At 36.0% G+C, this 20,327-nt stretch overlaps 1 protein-coding gene across 14 annotated transcripts in view; it reads right to left on the bottom strand.

The window, feature by feature from the left end:
• Nucleotides 1-1,521: 1,521 nt before the first annotated feature.
• FGD4 (FYVE, RhoGEF and PH domain containing 4) overlaps nt 1,522-20,327 on the bottom strand; it is a 119,891-nt gene continuing 101,085 nt past the window's right edge. For 13 of the 14 annotated variants that reach the window (XM_065034966.1, XM_065034977.1, XM_065035038.1 and 10 more), the window contains 11 exons: nt 20,141-20,297; nt 18,874-19,012; nt 18,195-18,253; nt 17,575-17,721; nt 15,977-16,149; nt 13,088-13,118; nt 12,821-12,916; nt 12,288-12,413; nt 9,595-9,735; nt 7,817-7,957; nt 1,522-7,637 (listed from right to left, as the gene is read on the bottom strand). In XM_065034966.1, the coding sequence (XP_064891038.1) occupies nt 7,380-7,637; nt 7,817-7,957; nt 9,595-9,735; nt 12,288-12,413; nt 12,821-12,916; nt 13,088-13,118; nt 15,977-16,149; nt 17,575-17,721; nt 18,195-18,253; nt 18,874-19,012; nt 20,141-20,297 (1,468 nt within the window). In that variant the 3' untranslated portion in view covers nt 1,522-7,379. Of the gene's footprint in view, nt 7,638-7,816; nt 7,958-9,594; nt 9,736-12,287; nt 12,414-12,820; nt 12,917-13,087; nt 13,119-15,976; nt 16,150-17,574; nt 17,722-18,194; nt 18,254-18,873; nt 19,013-20,140; nt 20,320-20,327 lie in introns of all 14 variants that reach the window. The other variant, XM_021284807.2, reaches the window with a different exon arrangement.

A 20,327-nucleotide genomic window follows, 5' to 3' on the forward strand; every position in this document is an offset into this window, starting at 1 on the left:
CTCAGCTGGGCGTATCCTGATTTACCACATGAACCGGATGTGATGAGGCTTAATATCATCACAGCTGTCTAGTGGTCAGGGCCAAGGAGGCAGAACATGAGCAGCTCCATGACAAAATGGTCACAATCATAAGGGTCCCTCCACTTGCTCATTAGACACACCACAGGAACCTCCAGAGCAATTTCTTTACAGCAAACAAGCTCTAAATTTTGTGTTTACCAAAGGCGGGCATGCCATTTCTCTCTTGTTAGGAAGCTCACACAATGCCAGGAACAATTCTGTGGTAATGAGGCAGAATTAGTCAGGCTCTTAGGGAGAGCCAGAGGAGATGCCACCTACCACTTACCAACCCTGTATTTAGATGGGCACCTAGGCAATTTGCTAGAAATATCTCAGTGCTGATTAAACCTGCTGATAGTAAGGAATTAAGTAGGAGCTGTGATGATGGATTTCCTGTGGTTTGAGTTTTATAATTGTGTTTTCTAATTAAAGCACATTTTAAGGTAAATTCTGTTATTTTTGTTTCCATGTAGAAGGCATTGCATTGTGTATAATGAGGAAAATAGTGGTTTTGGAACAGATTTAATCACAGGGAAAACAAAACAGAAAAGTTAGTGGAAAAAATTATGTAAACAGAGAGGGAAGCATTACTTTCTTTGCTTCATCAGTACTTATTTCAAATACTAATCTGCTTATGGTGTTCCCAAAGAGAAGAAAAAGTAGAAACTAAAGAAAATTCTTGTACGCAACAAGAACTAACAAATAATACAGTAAATTTTCCTCTCTGTATTTCCCTATATATGTCTTTTCTGCACCCCTGCCCATTCTGTTCCCGCAGAAGACCAAGAATGAATAAGATACAAACATAACAGGTTTACTGTGTACAAATGACGGAAACTGGAGGCAACTGAAAATGGTTCTGTCTGTTAAAGGACACTTAGAAAACGAGTAGCTGCAGTTTAAGTGGCACTCCCATAAACTGAACATGTGCTTAGCTAGCAGATGAATTTAAAGAACAGAAGTTGCCTGTGCTGAAGTTCATGATCCGTCTAATTACCTGATCATTTTGCTGCACCACTTGCATTCAGTGAACAAGAGATGGTGCTGAACAGCTGCTCAATGTTTTGTTTCATCCTTTTGTTCAGAGCAGCGCTTGAGTTATACTATGGGGCTGCACTGAACACATCCCTTCCTTTCTCCACTTTTCTATGGAGGTGGCAATGAAGAAACCCATCAACTACACTCCTAGCATCGTAGTCACATGGGAGAACATTATTTTCATTATAGAAATATTAATATGAACTGTGAAGGACTGCATCTTTTCTCTTCCCAGTCTAAGGCATCACAGCATTATATACTGTCCTTTACTCAGCATCTATCTTCAGTTCTTGTGAATAACCAGCACTTCAGCAAATTAGCTACCAGTGTTTCAAAACAGACAGTCACACATAATTGGAAACACAGTTTAAAGATTTCACTAGCAAAGTACACAGTAGGTGGACGAAAAGTCAACCAGCAATACTTATTTAATGATGCTTTTATTTTACAGGATACAAATTTCTTTTCAGTACTCAACAGGAATTAAAGTGCTTAATTTGTACAATTCTCCACCCACCTTATGACCCAATATACATATATTACAGAAAATATATACAATATCTTCAAATTTTTTTACATTCATGTATTTCTTGACCATAAAAATGACCACTTACATTTGCACAACTTACAACGGCATTTATATTTCACCTTTTAAGTATTCTTCACGTTATTGCAAAACCAGAACAAATTTACACCTCTTCCAAATATTGATATTTTTTAAAAAAGTATTTTCGCAATTAAAATTGTTTCCATAATGAAGGAAAATTAACAAGTATAGCCTATAATTCTGATGTCAAACATTACAGCTGATCCAGTTCCCACTAAAATTAAGTGTATTAACCAACCTTGAGGGCTTCAGAATACAAAACATGCTAATAGAAAAAACCCAATACTTCCATTGCAAACTGTTCCCTATAGGCAACAAAATTAACATCTTTCTTAAAAATCCTAGGGCACATACATCTGAAAATGCTTTGACACAGTTCCCCCTTTTCTGAATGTTTTCATCATAAATAGTTAATGAATCTACAAGGATGAACTATAAACTGAAGTAGGTTGGTGTTATACAGTGAAAACATCTTTTATTCAAAGAAATTTGCTTGAAGATTTTAGTAGAGAAAAACCACGGTCAACCTTCACTTGTGCTAGGAAGAGGAAGGGGTGAAAGCAAAATGCCATAGTTGAAGTCTGTGAAGAAATTTAATCCCAAGGTTTTAAAGAAAGCAGATTGAATGCCTTACTGAATTTAGCATGTTGGGTCTTTTTTTGTGTGTGTAATTAGGCTGAAATAGTAAACATGCTTCTCTCATTTTTTTTCCTCTGAAAAGCATACTCAACACAGTAAATATACATTATATATCTTGAATGCAGCACAGTGCATTTATTGATTGTAAAATACTGCTTGAAAACAGGTCACCTGAATAATAGTCTCAGATACATAAATACACATATATACATATACACACACATGCATATGCATATGTGTATATTTACACACATATACAACCATTAAATTAATTTTTCGTTTTGTTAAAGGAAAAGAATTTAGAAAACAATCTGACTAGCAGATTAAAACTCCTATCCAAGGAACATCACTATAGTCCCAGGGACCAGAATCAGGCAGGTAAATTTCTCATACCAACAGGGCAAGAGACTGGAGACAAAAAACTCCACACATTTCATTTCAGATTTCAAATAACAGTACACCACAGACTAAGATGATGCCTATTTCACCAATGGATTTATCTTCAGGATAGTCAGTTCTGTCATAAAATTATTTCTCTAGTAATTTATTCTGGGATATGTATTTCAAGCTGTTTACATTCTCCTCTGTATCAATTATCTCCAACTTAAACCCATCTGAAATTCAATGAGCGCTATGGTTCCAGATGAGACATAGTAAGTAAGCAGCTCTCAAACTAGTGGAATCTCGATTTTCTGCAAGTGTCTTTACTTTATATCATGTAAGGCAGACTGTACATTAATTTCAATCACTGAGGGTATAATAGCTCCAGCAGGTCTCTGCTAGTTTATACCAGCTAAAGATCTGTAAATAGATTTATGGAGAAAACTCCTTTTTTATTGCTTAGAATTATTTCTACATGGAATGTTTATTTCTTTCCTGAAAGCCTCCCCTTCAGTATTAATAACAACTGCCCTGTGTTCATTTTATTTATTCTTGTCTTGAAATAAAAAGCTGACCAGCTTTTATACTTAGCCAAGTGGTTATGTAGGTTAAAAAAGCAAAACAAAAATAAACACAAAACACAAACAAACAAAACACAAACAAGAAAACAACAAAACCCAAAGAACCTGTCAAGTGTTTCTAAATCTTTCCCACAAATTTACATATAACATATATATATATATATATATATATATATATATGTTTTGTTTGTTTTTCCTGACTCCACTCAGAACTCCTTAGAGCATACTTCTATAACCTCATCTAAAATCTATGCAGATGGTAGTGTATTTATTCTACATTTAATCAGTGCCTTGGCTTCATCCGTAATTTAACAATATGAAGAATAAAACCCCTCTTTTCTATCAGAGGGATTTAGAATCTTTGAGGTGATTTATAAAGCACTTTGAGATGGTTTTGCATAAAAAGGTGCCACTATTTATTACATACATTTAAAGTGGTTCAATATTCTACTCCCAATAGAGGAGAATGTTTTGTATTCTCAATATCTATTTTGCACATAAAAATGAAATACATTTTGGAATAAACCAAACTACTCAGTGTAAAGAGTACTAGATGCTTTGGATTTTACAGCAGCTCTTCAACCAAGCAGGAATACCCAACAGCAGAAAACCATTTTTAGAGGATCTGGAAGAATGGTGCAAACATGCAGATGTCACAATACGCTATTTTTCCATGATAGGGGAAACATAATAAGTAATTTTAAAAATACATATTCATGATAAAATTAAACCATTGGTCTGGTTGAACACAGATAAAAATGCACAAAACATTTGATTTGATTTAAATTGCACAGAAGACTGGTCATTTTTAAAGTGAGAAACAAGCATTTCTTGGGCACAAGAATTGCAAACCTTAAATAATTCAGCAGAGCCATTCACGTACATTCATGCATTATGAATGAATGCTCAGTTATAGTTTATACCTTACACACACTGTTTTATGCTAATATATGTTTAATGCCATTTCAAAAAATAATTTAACAGCTGAAATGGGAACAGCCTATCCCTTATTATAATTATGGTTTTAATTTGACTGCTTTGGTCATGATACTTGAGCCACAGCAGCTACTACTTTGAATTTGTTCCTCTGTGGCCATAATTTACAATCTAAAGTTTTAGATGCCGTAAGGGGGGCTTGTCTGTGGAGAGTGGAGTAAAACAGGGTGGTTAAATCTAGAAGCAACTTCTCCATCTTCTGATCTCCTTTAATGTTGATGGTATGTACTTTTCCTACAATATACACACAAGAACCATACATTTCAGTTCCAAGACATTCTGACCCAGAAGAGAACGATTCTAACCAAACAAATGATTACGGGAACATGAAATAGGTTGTACTAGGGTAAATAAAATATCCCCCACTATATAAACTTTAATGGCTGAGAACAAACATGAGGCTAACATCCAAATAAACGACTCCCAATGCTAACTCCATCTCAAAGCTTTTATGCCCAAATGTAGGGCTTCGTCTGGGAGATGCTGAAATTACTCAAGCTGCTTCAGATACTCAATACCACTATAAACAATAAAGCAGCTGAGAAATTGCTGCTTCTAACCATTTCCCTAATAATTTAGCTGGAATAGGTCTTCCTACTTGGCTCAGAATTAAGTTTGCAGGAGCATAGAAAACAGAGTGTACTACATGACTGCAGTCATACCATTGTATTATTTTCAGAGTAGCTCAGTCAGTCTTATCTGGAGACTCCTTTAAGGCAACTTCTCCCCTTACACTCAACCACTTGACCATGGGTGACAATGTTTCTATACATTAGGATGTTGTAAAATGACCCCCTCCAGATCCCACGATTGCACTTGAGACTCTTTTAGAAGATACCCACTTTCAGGACATGATCATGTCAGAAAGTTAGCCACAGAGAGTTCTTCTTGCTTACCTGAATGTTTCCCCATCCCTCACCAAGGTATACACAAGACAACACATACTAGCTAGGGAGACCCAGGCAACAATTTGATGGTACTCACCAACGTGAATCCATATGGACTTGAGCTGCCCATAAATAAATACAGCTGACAGTAGAAATAACTTGAAATCTCTTCGAGAATTACAGAAGAGCTTACATATCAGATAAAAGTAATACTAGGGTTACATGCAGAATGACCTGGACATGTGGAGCACCCGAGGAATAATTCAGAACAGACACTCAAAGTCAACTGTAGAGTTAGTACTCTACAATACCATGTCCTAATAATTGCTAGTTTAAAGCTTTGAAGCCTAAAGGCCATGGTAGATTTTGGATTTGTGCAGATGAGAGCAAAGTCCAGCCCATTAACATGAAGTTGCGTGACATTATTTTTACCGAAGAATGATACACTAAAAACAGAGGTTCCTTTAACAATCCTTTGTTAAATGCTAAAGTTTTTTTTTTTTTCCCCTATTATGTCACAAAAAGAGTAAAGTGGGAGTTTGATTAATACTTTGTCTGGAAATCTCATTATAAAAAAGCGACAATTTAAATCTGCGCCCATGTTACTAATAAACCTGACTTGAACCTGAGCTCTTCAGCTTGACGTGATCTAAAATACAGATTGCAGTTATATTGAGAAGTAAGACTCCTGAATGTTCTTACAACAAGTTGATTGCACAAGCTACATATTTTCCTTCCTTTGAGGGGTCAGGAAAGGAAAGATGGCAGTGATTTTAATTGTCTACTTGATAGTCGATCGCTACCTCTGAATTTATCATATTTCATCCAAGGATGTTACAGTAAAAAATTTAGGAAGGTCATTTGCCATTTTTTATAAAAAGCCTAATAGCAATGGAAGTTTATAATGGACTTAATACTGTAAAGCTAACAAGTCTTCACTCCCACAGCAGAATGTAAATAATGTCAGTTAATGCAACTTGAGATTTGCAGGCTCAGACCTCACACTAGATTCGTATAAAGCAGGCTCCACTTTACAACAATAATCCTTGAAGACTGTTGTAATAAATAAGTATTACAGTATCTAATCTTCCACAAAAATTAAAAGTTTTAAGTTCCAAATGTTGTTTTGTTCCAATAACCATAATAGCAAAAATACAGGTTCCCAAAAGGTTACTAGAATCTGCTGCTTTTCCAGACCACATACTCCATTTTAATAATGAACTACTGCACTCTTTAAAGAGAATGGTGATGGGATACCTAAGAAAGGCAACTAGTCTTTTAAGCACAACTGGAACATATTTGTCCATCGCATGCCACTTACATTACTGCTATGTTTTTAATGCATAAAAATATCAAGATTATTAAATGTCTGCTATTAAAACAAATCACTGAACAGTATTTGTTAATTTAGGACTGTGTTTAATTTCAAATAGAAAACATGCTTTTTAAATAAATTATTCACTAATAGGAACCCAGTATCACGAAATCAAAGCAAAAATCAAGTATTGTACATTTTTAATACTGTACATATATTATATATTGTTTTCTCATATTTTAGGTATTCATCTAGATTGAAAAATCATTAGATTGTTTCCTTGATAGATTGAAACTTTAAAAGCCAATATACCTGTGAAAGCAATTTGCATTAATTAAAAAGAGACAAGTGAATACAACATATGTACAGATCTGTGGAATTCCATCTATAAACTACATACATTAAACCAAACTGTCCCTGGATATTTAACTACGGATCTATTTTGGCAATGTGGAGGTATATCTTTCATCCTGTTGCAAGTCCTAACATGTAAGTAGGAAGCTTCAATATTCGCATTCTTAATGAAAGTAGCAAATGTTAACCAAAGAGCAACTGGATTTTCGAAAAAATTTGCATCACAACAAACAAACAGTACAGTAAAGTTAGTACGTATTTTAATAGCATTCACATTTTTTAAAAAGTCTCTGAAATGGACCTGTACATCACTTATTGACAGAACATAAATATAAGAAAAAGATCCCTAAAAAGACCAGAATTTTTCCCAAACATAAAGTGCTAAGATGTGTACGGTAGTAAGAAGTTTCTTTTTCTTTTTTTTTTTTTTTCTTCCTTGATTCAGCAAAGAAAGGTTAACACAAAGGTCAACCACAAATTCAACTGAAATCTCTTAAAAATACCATGTGTGTTCTTGAGCTTCAGCATTCAGACATTTTAGAAGATTCAGGTTGCTCTTCTAAATTCACTTGCAGTTCATTTTGACATTCTGGCGTCTCACCTTTGACAGCTAAATGGATAACTTTTAGCCATTTCTGTTTTAGTTCCTCATTGTCCGCAGCAAAACTGTGCACAGACTTAGACTGGGTCAGTTTGAAGCTGTGCGGGAGGTCAGCACTTCTTGGAGTGTCATCTACTGTGTAGCCCAGAAGTGGAATTGTAGCCAGAGCTTTAACATCCTAAGAAGGAGAAGTTCTTGATTAAGAACAGCCAACTAATCTGCCCACCACCTCTTGTTTACCATACAGGTTGGCAAAAACACTTGGGTCCTTCTTCCATTCCCAAGCTATTTGACTTGACTTCCTCAGATGTCAGGGACAATAATTGCTAAAATCTTTTCCATTTTCTCTGTACATACCTGTGGAGCACCATACATGTAGAGCACAAGAGCTTCTTGTTTAGGTATAACACACCACGCTTTCTGCCAGGGCTTTGATTTTTCCATGTACTGAAGAAAGCTACATATGACACTGTTTCCAGAGACTTCTGCAGATTCAATCTAGGAGACAGTATAAAGAATAAAAAGGAAAATAAACTTTATTTAAAAGAGACTCAAAACACATAGAACAGAAAAGCTGAAATACATCACCATTCATATATAATCTTAGATAACATTTGCAAAACAGCTTGAGCAAATACCCAAATAAGTTAAGGACTGGATTTATGGAGAATATTTATATAATGCATACATATAATCACAACATGTACTCCATCATCACATATGTAATCAATTCCTTCTTTCATCACTAATTTTGGATTATACACTTCCAGATCACTCTCAATCTCATTTCACCACCACAGCTAGCCTTTCTCTGTATCTTAGTATCAACAACAATATCCTATTTATAAGATAACATCATGTTAGCACGCAAGTGCTACTAACTAGCCAATATGATAACGACTTTATTTTGGCAGTCGAAATATTATTACAGGATCAGATGCAAACACATTTCTAAGAATAACAGAATGTAAGCACTAATCCTAGAGGAAAAAATAGGTGAATTGCTTAAAATCTGAAGACAGAGTGACATGCTACATGGGATAAATAGTGATCCTGAGAAGAACAGAAAGAACACAAAATGATTATGTGTTAATATTTACTTCCATCCATTTTTTTTCCTGCCCCAGTGGTGATGCTGTCTGGATGCTGCAACATGGTACCAACTACTCCATTGTCATGAGATTCAGCATATAGACAGATATTTCCAAGAGACGCTATAGCTCCTTCATCTACCTTAAAAAAGCCATCATGCCAAGAAACAACAGTCTCTTGACTGTAAGGTAAGCTAGTGGAGTCCTATGCTCCTTACTCTTTCTCATTTAAGAGACTGTAGTCAAGTGTGTTCAAGGCAACACGGGTTATGAACTGTATACGGAATTACCATCTGCATCTTATTTTTGCATTCTTTTACTGTTGGTTTTCAGCTCAAGGGTCACCCCCTTCTCTGCTACATCCCAAGATAAATATGTCTTGACAAAGTTAGGATGATATTTCTCTAATGTATGTCAGGCATTTTAAAGGAGCCTATAAAGGGGGATTTAAGAAACGTGATGGTTAATTGCAATTGCAAGATGCCTATTTCTCCCCTTAATCATTAGAGAAACATAGGTCTTTGTTGTCTGACTGGGACCTTGACTTTTTAGATGCCAAAGGCTGAGAGCAACTTTAAGTCATAAAGGTCTGTTGTATACACTGATCAAAACAGTAACTACACAGACTCCGAACAGCAAAATTCTCCCACATTCCCTGTCACCTCTGTCCCCAAGCTTTTCAGTTTGGGTTCATGTTTTCAAGAATCATTGTAGTAGCAGTGGGTTTTGTTGCTATGATAGCTTAAGTGCAGAAGAAGAAAACTGAAGATTTATAAAGAAAGTTATTGTTTTATCACATGAGCTGATATAACGGGAAAGAAGAAAACAAGCTAAGTTTCATAATTTCCCCTTTAAAAAAAAAGTTGTCAGAAACATAGTAGTATTGTAAGAGATGAATGGTGAAAACAAAAAAAATCTATTGGATAGGATGAATTTAGTCTATTTACTATTTCTCAAACATGAAGAAACCCTGCAAGAATGCTACTGTTTTTCACCTACTGAAATAGTTTGCAACTCTGCACATAGTGTTTTTAAATTACATACCTCCAAGATGCCTTTCTTCTTCTTTTCTTCACTGTCTGTACAACCGATTATAACATGATAGCAGTCCTTACAGACTTTGTTCAATTTATTACCATCGTATTCGAGATGTGCCTTATAATCGGAACATTTCCAGCAAACCACCTTACAAACAAAAAAAATAAGAAAATATATGAAATTTAAGGATTTACAAAACTTTATAGAAACAGAATTTAATTTAACATTAATATTATAACTAATTAGTATCATTTATTTAATTATACAAAACAAGATAGCTAATTGCTTTGTGGTGATTGTTATGTCAACAGTAACTTAAGTGAAATGAACAGTTTCTCCAAATTTGTGCCACTGCTTCGTAACTAGAATTGCTTTTTACTATTTACCTGGTGGCAACTTTGTATAAAATCACATTAGGCTTTCACTTATATCTGTAGGTTAAAGAATAGAACCAGAACCACGCCACAGGAAGAAAATCCTTCAGTTTCTTTAGATGCCACTCTGAAAAGGTACACTTAGCATTTGGTTTTCTACATAACCTCAGAGATGTAGAACTGAGATGCACTTTTAATGATTAAAAAATTAATAAAATTAGAAATGGTTACTTTTTTAACCTAAGAAATATTAAATTTACAGTTCCAGAAACTGCTGATGAGTACACAGCATAAACCACTGTCACACTGGCTTTTGTCTTTTCACAAAACATATACAGAAAACTGAAATGCAAGAAGATCTGAGAGAAGTTCTTTCATTACAAATATTTTTCCACAGAAATGTTCTTTCAGGGGAAAGAGAGAGCCTGTACTAAAAGCATGAGTGCTGTTATTTCAAGAAAGAAAGGTAGACAAATGGATGTGAACCACTCAAACACCTGATCAAATTTTTATTGTGGACCAGGGCTCTGCAGTATTAATCTAGATCACTACCTTCAACTAGTATCTCTCGAGAATACTAGTTAAATATTTCCAATTAGTTCTTGCTAGAAAGACACTATCACTGATCCAAATTAATTCCCATGAAAATATGTTTAAAATCAAAGTGGAAGGAGATGTGAACTATAATAAAGGGAAGTACTTAGGACTCTAAACAAAAGGAAGAAAAAAAGGAAGCATATGATCTTTAGATTAATGAAGGAGTTTTAAGACAGAATGACCTAGAAAAAAAAAGAATAAAAAACAGATAACAACTGTATAATGAATAATTCAGAACTTCTGAAAACATCTCTAGTGTCTTGCAAAGAACAAAACCAGCATTATGAATGCAGTAAGTCTTCACACCACGTGAAAATATTAGAAAGAAATCATGCAAGATAACCTGCAAGACAAATATTAAACCTGGGCTTGCACTACCATCTGCTGGAGAAAAGCATAGCTGCTGGATGGCAACTAAAGCACTCTGAACTCATTCCACTACAGGATGTTTCAAAAAGATGGATCTAGTTTCAAAGCAGTATATTTCACAATGGCAACATGTTACAATTACACAAAAATTTACAAACAAATAATTTGAAACATTATGTCCCACTCTTTCAAGTGGTAAGTGTTTCATTCATGGGTGGTTCATGGTTGCAGAGATATCCAGTGATTTTAAATTTTCAAATTGGGTCCATCTTTTTGATATATCCTGTATTTCATGGTTGCTTTAAAGTGGTATATGTTACCATAGCATCATACATGGAAAGCAGCAGTAATACTTTCTCCCCATCCCAACCTTCAGCCTTTCCCCGATGCTTCGTGCATGTTACATGCTGAACCCAGCTGAGAACAGCCCCAAGGTAACCCAAAGAAAAACTGCGGGGCTTCACGTTTCTCTGGACAAGGAGAGAGGAGATTGCAGAACGGTAAGCAGAGGCAGCCAGTGCTACCAGGGATAACACTGGCTTATGCCAGCTTAATACGGTCTTAGAATCATAGAATAGAATGAATCATAGAATTATTTTTGTTGGTAGAGACCCTCAAGATCATTAACCTAACACTGGCACTAAACCATGTACCTAAGAACCTCATCTGTATGTCTTATAAACATTCCCATGGATGGTGACTCCACCACTTCCCTGAGCAGTCTGTTCCAGTGCCTGACAACACTTTCCTTGAAGATATTTTTCGTAATATCCAATCTAAACCTCCCCTGGCACAACTTGAAGCTGTTCCCTCTTGTTCTACCACTTGTTGCCTGGAGAAGAGACCAACCCCCTCCATGCTACAACCTCCTTTCAGGTAGCTGTAGACAGCAATAAGGTCTCCCCTCAGCCTCCTTTTCTCCAGGCTAAACAGCCCCAGTTCCCCCATCTGCTCCTCATCAGACTTGTGCTCCAGACCCCTCACCAGCTTCATTGCCCTTCTCTGAACTCTCTCCAGCACCTCAATGTCTTTTCTTGTAGTGAGGGGAAACTCTTGTAGTGAGTCTTGAAACTGCTGAGATCAGTGGAGGCCACTCAGAAATAAGTGTATTGTATATCCAGGGGCTTGGGACATTTTACACAAACACACATCTTCCACCGCTCCAAATTACTTCCACATTTCCCATGCCAACTGAAGACAGAGGAACCTTTGTGGTAGGCTATACACAGCTTCTCCTTTCAGCCACAAGCACAGCAACAAACTCTACAGCATAACAAGCATCCCCCAGAACTCAAGCAGATTCTCAAACCCATTCCCAAGCCCACTCCTCAGCTACAGCAGCTGAGGTTCTGCACTTACATGTCCACACGCTCGGCAGTGGTGCCGTCTCCTTGTCAGTGCATTAAAGGGCTCCTTGCATTTCATGCACATGGTTACTTCGTTGTCTCGTATCCACCTCGGTGCTCTCTTCCCAAGCTCAGCATTCTGCCAGAGGGCAGGGAAAGGATGGAAAGAAAAAAAAAAAGCCAGTATAAAAAGTTGTGCAGCACTTTAAATAGAGAAAATAGTTATTCTCTTCCTCTGCAAAGGAAATGGCAAAACGCAGCTCAAAATGCGTTTTGAAATCTATACAAGAAATAACAAAGAACCCAGTCAAAAAAATCATTGTGCATCACTGAAAGGGTACTCTGTTATACAAGTCAAGAAAAAATGAGGCTTTTTTATAAGATTTGGCATTATAAAGAAAAACAATTACCAGCAAGACGATTGCTTTGTAATTCCTCTACTATAAGAATGGTGAACTTGAAAACAAAGTTTCTGCCAAGCTTCTTCCAGTTATTGAAGAAAAACATGGATACTAGGAGGGCTACAAAGGAAGAGCAGCAACTTACAGAAACCTCAACAGGCATGTCTTCATATTCTTTAGCAATAGCGTTTCTGAAAGTTTCATTCCTCTGCTGAAAAGCTTCTATGGTATTCTGAAGCGCCTAAGGAAACAGTGGAGGAATTAGTCAGAGATGTTATGTTTCTAACGGACTCTGCATTCTGACCAATTACTGATTAGCTGAGGGAAGCTACAGCCAGAGAATATGAATATTGTTTTTTTTATTGCTTCAGTGGAAAAGTGATTATAAAGTAAAGAATATAGATGAATTTACCTTTATCCATTCTTCCTTATCTTGTTCAGAACTAAAAGAAATATTTGACACATTAGTCCAAAACTATTTCAGGAAACATTATCTTGCTATCAAGAACTTAATTCAGAAGCTTGGCTTTTGCAAGAATTCTCAGGAATTTAAACAACACTAATTGTTAACAGTCCAACTTAAAAAAACCCAAACAAAACAAACAAAAAAACCCACCCAAAAAAAACAAAACCCCTCATGAAAACAAAACAGAAAACAAAAGCTTGACTTCAGGCTTCACAAGTTTGCAACCACTAATCAGTGAATTCAAGTTGAAAGATAAACGTAAATGCATTTAAAAGTAGTAATAGTATTTGCATTGTTAGACTTTTTATTTTTCTTCCTTTGAGAACAGGATAGGGAGGAAAAGAGGACAACACAAAATTTAGGTACAGGTGTGGTTTTTCTTCTCTTATTTCATGCACTACTAAGTTCACATATAACACACGTTTCTCCTGCGTATCTCTTAAGTCTTCCTTCCATCTCAACAGAAGTAATTTCCTTAATCCTTTTTGTTGTTGTTTCTGCTGTTTAAACTTGTCTACGGTGTCAACAAGAGTATCCAATTAAACACAAAGCAAAACGTGTTTTAATATTATAAACCAAACAATGGAAATTTCCCTTTTATGCATTAGAGCAGATATAGATGACTGAACAGTAAGTACAGGTGAATATAGAGACAAGACAGAGATGAGAGTGGAAGCATATTCAACTCTGGACTTGTATAACAGCCTTGTCTTTAAAATATACCAGCAAGACTTTGACATTCCAATATTTGGAAAAGCATCTTACATCACAAGTAATAGCACTACTAGTAACTAGTGGTTCATACTAGTAAAGAAAACAGTTTGTCTGCAAGTTTTTAGTCAGAAAAATGATAATTAACACCACAGTATATCTGGCTCATCAAAAGTGCCTCCCTCCTTGCACAATACAGGAAAAAACCTTCTGTAACCATGCAGTATCAGCCATGCAATTTTTTTTTATGGATTGCTCTGAGGATGTGAAACAGAGCTTTTACAGCTTCTCAATAAAAATGGCTCCTCACATGTTGTTCTGAAGTATCAGTACAACTTTTAAGCAAGCAGAATCCTAAACAAGTGCTTCCCCTTCCCACTTACCATCTGCATCTGAGGCAGAACAAGCCTGTCTAAAAAGCCAAAATAATTCTCTACCTGCTTACATTAAAAAACAAAAGCTGAGCTATTAAATTTTGTACCAGATCAGCAGTCTCTCAAATAAATAATCTATCATCTGTTGAAAAGGCACTCAAATAGTATTCTGAAAAATAAATAGAAGCCTACTACTAAAGAAAAACCCAAGGATAAACTAAACATTACAACACTGTTAATACAAGTTCATGAATTAAGGACATCAAGGTATAAGGTACATACAATACTCATACATTAATCAAGATTATTCTAATATAATTGAATAAGTTCTCATTTGGTACTTATTTCTTCACAATTTTGTACAGACTTACTGCATTCTAAAAATCTTCACAAACCAAAACAAAACATGAAAACAATTTCTTCTCACACCTAAAATAAACTAATGCAAGAAACTTTCAATTACCAGTAATACGTAAAAGCTACCAAAATAAACTTACTGTGTTGTATCACTTTTCTTCCAGGTAAACGTACTTCATAAACAGTACAGCAAGATGCCATCTTTCACTACTGAAATGGGCATATGGCATAACAAGTTGCCAGATACTTAGCAAGACATCATACAACAATTTACTGTAGATACGACTGATAACCAAAAACACGTCCCAGAAGTCTTGCAGAACTTAGTGGAAAGCTTTTTTTCTGTCATTTTGAAAGTATATGTTTAATTTCAAATTCAGTGATAGTGCAGGTAAATTTCTATATGCTCTTACCTTTCTATATTCACTGCAGTTACTCTCCTTAAATATTACAAGGTGGGTTTTTCCCTATAAAGGAAAGTAGCTTGCAAGGCAATTTGCTAGCAAGTTTTGGTTTGTTCCCAAATAGATGGTGTCAATGCAGAACTCTATCCACCATGGACATCCTCCTGCCTATTTAATCCTTGCTTCTCTGCAATAAAATCCTGACCACAAAGAATAGGACCTGTAAGCAGGTCCAAAAGGAGAGGTTGGAGCACCCTACATTATTTGAAGTGGGGCAGCCTAGACAGGGAAGGTTTATTCTTGGCAATGCAAAAAGCAGCAATGGTAAGGCAACCCAGCAAGAGAGGGATACAAGGGCTAATAAAAGCAGAAAAGTCCCAGTCAGAAGAGTGCAATTGGAGGAAAAGTACCCAAGAACTAAAAGGAGAATACATCTTCCAGGGTGAGGTTGATACCTGGGACTGGAGGAAAACAAGTACACTGGATAAAGGTGTGAGGTACAGGGGAAAGCAGGTGCCCATCTACCACTGCAGAAAACTACGTTCTGTGGGTGTGGAGGGTTTTGTTGTGTGGACGTGCCCTGAGGTGAAACAGACCCATTTGTACCAAGGTGTCTCAGGTACCAGAGGCAGCAGTACTGCCCAGATATTAACACACTCAGTGTTCCAAAGTGCTTAAATTGGACAGATTGCCTTTGCATTGCTTAGGTATGCTGCTTGCAGTTTTCCAGCCAGCTCATTCACAGCTGTCTTGGGTATTTCTGCAAAGCAAGGCAATGCATTATACATTGTAGATGTGTCTTCTACTCCAAGAGATCCTTGGACTGACAATTTCTGATTTTTGGCAGCCTAGGCTATTTTCAAAGCACTGACATTGAGGTGAAGCCCACTGTATCTTTCTCCAAATCTACCAGTCTGCTCTTTTGTGTGCATATTTAATCCTCAAAAAAAAAAAAAAAAAAAAAAATCAGATAAAAAGACTTTGCTTACCTGGCCTGCAACTCCAGTGTTCGCTCTTTTCCAGACACTTGAAAAGTGTGTGGATATTCTTCATTATGAGTTTCTATAATCTTCATGCCATCTATGCCAAGTCTGTTTCGAACTGAGAACTTTGATCCTACCAGGCTGAATTTGGGGACGCAGTAGAGCAACATATTGTTAAACTGAGAAAATAAACACATGGGTTTGCGTTAACAAAACCACAGATACAGAGATCTGAGACAAAATCACAAAGCTGGACCCAGTGGGTAAAAAAGCAGGTTCTTTCCTGATCAGCTGATATATGAGAAGACCACAGCTTTCATGGAAGACAACTCATTTTTTTTTGTTTAGAAATAAGATTAAAGGACAGTTTCAATGGACATAAGAATAATTGCTCTGTATATGCAGCAGTCTTCATAGCATTTATGAACTATACTCAGACTGGATATTTTATACCACTGTAAACCTTTCATTAGAAAAGCCTGTTCTTATGCTCCAGATCTGCAAAACCTACTCTGAACTGCAGAATAAGAACTCTTTTTTCAGTGTATACATTTATATTTACCCTGTACCAAAAACATTTGGTTTTGTAGAAGTTATAACTAAAGTTATTTGAAGACACTGTTTATCTTTTATCCAAGACAAAAGAACATTTATGTCTTACAGGTTTTATTTACTGAAACCCTGAATAGTACAGAGGGGGGAAAAAAAAAAATACATGAGCATGACAAAGATATATTCCTTCATTAAAGATTAGAACTTTCAATAATGTTTAAATGTCCAAAGCCCCAGCCTAGAAGCACAACTATTATATCAGATCTATAGTGTTTAATTTTCCTCGCATTTTTCTCAAAATTAATTATTAAAAAGAGAAACTCACTTAAGTTAAATCCTGTTTCATAGAAACCCTATCTAACCTATTGCCTAGTCTATATCACAGAAACAGCATCTTTGAACTCATCACCTCTCATGAAGTACACGTCATTTTAATCAGCTGTCTAGCCCCATTTGAGGTCCTACTATTGAACAGTTTCTCCTTTTGCGTGAAGCACAGATAAGCAGGAGTTGTGCCTCAAACACCTGTTACCGGTCTTTATTAACCAAAGACACGCAATGCCAGAGGCCCACGAGCAAAAATGTATTATCAGTTTTAATGCATGGGAAGCAATGAACCAAAAACCTCTTCCAAGGGGACTGTAAGGAAGCAGGGCTGTAGTTTGTCAGTTCTAAGACAGGACACGGGCAACTGACAGGAGGATGATGTGCCGTGCTAACAAGCTCCCACAGGACCACGAGACTTACTGGGAACCCAACACACACTATCAGTCAGGTCTAAAATCCTAAGCCTTTGCGTTTCAGTTTCATGAGAATGTTGAAGTTCTCATGCTCTAGGATCTGCATTTGTAATCAGCAGCCACTTACTCGAAACTGAGTTGCTGTATATTACTTCCATTCATTTTAAAAAATATCTTCTGTTCTAAATGGTGCTTTCCTATGCTCTAATATCACTAGTGGAGAGGCACTGACATCAACTGGAAGAGGATTTGCCTCTCTGGTAGTTCAAGTCTAGAAAGGTACACAGCTACTTCTGTAAACACTGTACTTACTAGGAAAAGATACCGTTCTTGAGCAGATGTATTGCGGGCAGCAAGTTTAAGGATCTGTCCTTCTTTTATCAGTTCATTTGAAGGGTTCACGATGTCTTCCTCTTCTCCCAGCATCTCATAGATCTCTAACAATTTCTTTAGATTCTCCTTCACAGTGCAAATATAGTTATAAGACATATTAATCAAAAGCACAGATCTTTAAGCATGTTTAAGTGAAGCAATGGGTGCTTCTATAATTCTAGAGAATGTTAGCTTTGAAAAACATGTATATACCTGGTATTTATGGTCAGACACACATAACGATTAACTTAGTTGATACAGTAACAAGTACTTCTAGAAATGTAATTTAAAAAATGCAGTTATACACATGGCCTGCATTATTTCTTGTCCAAAATACCTCACATACTTAATGAAGCACCTATCATGCCAGCCCAAGATGGTAGAGAAACAGTAACTACGCTTTACAAACATTATCCTTCCACTGACAGAAACAGATGAAACAGGAGTCCAGCATGATGCCATCTGTGTTTCAGGGAAGATTTGCAATTCATACTCCTAGCTTCACCAAATACTCAAATATAATATATTAAAAAATAAACAGGAAAACAAGGATCATTTACCATTTTTCTTATCGCACTATTAGAGTGACTTGCTGCAGTAGATATAATTTCCAGGGATTCTAGACGGAAGAAAAAGAAAGAAGTAAAAACAAAAAGCTGCATTTTTATAAATTCTATATCACATAGAAAAAAAAAAGAAATATTTAAAAAATATTTCTGGCAAGTAATTTCGAACAATCCACAAAAGTATCTTGCACTGTTCTTGTGTAAATATAGAAAGGAATAAGATTAAAAATAGGTGGTCGTTCTTCCCTGAGGGAGCTTAAAAATACAATATTGAGTCTAACTCCACTTTTTTACAAATAAGAGACATATATTCCAAATGTGCTTAAAGCAAACTAAAATGCTGATGAGAGAGAGAAAAGAGAGAGAGAAAAGAGAGAAAAGCCACCACAAGGCCTGAACACCCACAAAGCAAACAAATAAAAAATCTGTGCACTGTTCTGAAACTAAAGAAAAACTAAAACAGAAGGAGAATACCAGAGACTTTATATTTTTTTAACTTCATCCACTATTCAAACAGGTTTTGTTTTTCAAAGAATCTTACAATTCCACTGAAGAAATTCTATCATTTTCAGGGGGACTTTGCTTCTTCACTTTATTTTTCCTGAAAAGATCTTTATAGTATCCTCTTACAACTATCTTATTTCAGCTATTTCAACGACTAGAAGATATTTACTTTCAGCATCTTTCCGGTCTAGGGAATCCTGAGGCAATTTCCTTAGGTAGTCCTTTAGAAGCATCTCATAGCGTGGAATGCGTTGTACTGGTTCTAGCATGTGATGTTGCAATGTCAAATTTCCACACACTTTTTCCTTCTACAAAATTGTAAACATATTTCAATGTAGCAGGCAAAAATGTTATTAGGATATAGCAAAAGAAAAGTTATGACTGATGAAACATAAATAATGTATTTTGAAAAATGTATGACAGACCTAAAGAAAATAGAACTACTTTAGCAAACCAAATAATTAGAAATTCTTTCATAAATATAATTGTAAAACTTTGCTAAGTATCCAGTAGTAAGTATTCAATTCATACATAAAACTCCTACCCCAAAAAATCTCCCAAACTCCAGTGTATTTTAAATTTGGTTTGTAATAACTCAGACAAGAAAATTGGTACAGAATGAGAACAGTTTGTGAACTTGTGTTAGCGAAAGTCACTCAAATGGGCTGCAAAGTCATATTTTACCTGAGGAGGGATCACTTTCCTTGAGTTCCATTTAAAATGTAAACCCCCTCAGCAGTGTTTTAAGATGCATATTCATTTCCATAATCTTAGATGTAATTGAAAGATTACATTAAAATACACATAGTTGTCTCCCCTGGCTTAGAAGCACAAGACCCTATAGAGCAGTAAAATTTAAGTAGAAAGACCTTATCCTATTTCCAGCTGCTCAGTCTGCTGTAGGAAGACACATACCTGACAATTCACAGAGAAACCTACAGGGAGCACTCAAGGTTATAAAATGCATTTTTGAAGAGAGATGCATTGCTTAACTATTAACTTCTCTTTACCTCTTGTGGCTTAGCATTTAGGATTACGTACTTACTTCCAAAGCATAGTGCTGTGTTTCACATCACTGGTGTGAACCAACACAATACTTAATGGATTCAGTGCAAGGAACTACAGGTGCACTGAGAGGTCACTTTGTCCTAAAATAGTATTTGCTTTTAGTATCTACAACAAAATGTATTATTTTGGTCTTCTTATGTTATAACCTTTATACTTTGGTCATCTATTTTGCAATGGAAAGTCTGGATTTGTGTGGGTATTTGTGCACATAAGGAAAAGAAACAATATGATGTGGACAAAAACCAAGAACCTTTAATTCTAAGGGATTTGTTATTTAATTTTCTCTTTAATCCTTTTCTCACTCACAAGCCTATAAATGTTTATATACTCTTGTATTACTTGGAGGTCTACATTACTCTCCTCATTACCTGAATATCTTGAATAATGAATTTGAATTGAGGTGACCGTTCAGTCCACGTTTTCACCAATTCCATTGCATTATCAAAATTTTTCACGTACTCTCCATACATCTTGAGGAAAGGAGCCAACTTTTGCAGAATATCTCCAATTCTGGGGGTGGTAGTCCTGCAAAGGAAGAGGGTGGAATCTCAGAGC

This window comes from Columba livia, chromosome 1, assembly GCF_036013475.1.
Source record: "Columba livia isolate bColLiv1 breed racing homer chromosome 1, bColLiv1.pat.W.v2, whole genome shotgun sequence".
Taxonomy (NCBI): Eukaryota; Metazoa; Chordata; class Aves; order Columbiformes; family Columbidae; genus Columba; species Columba livia.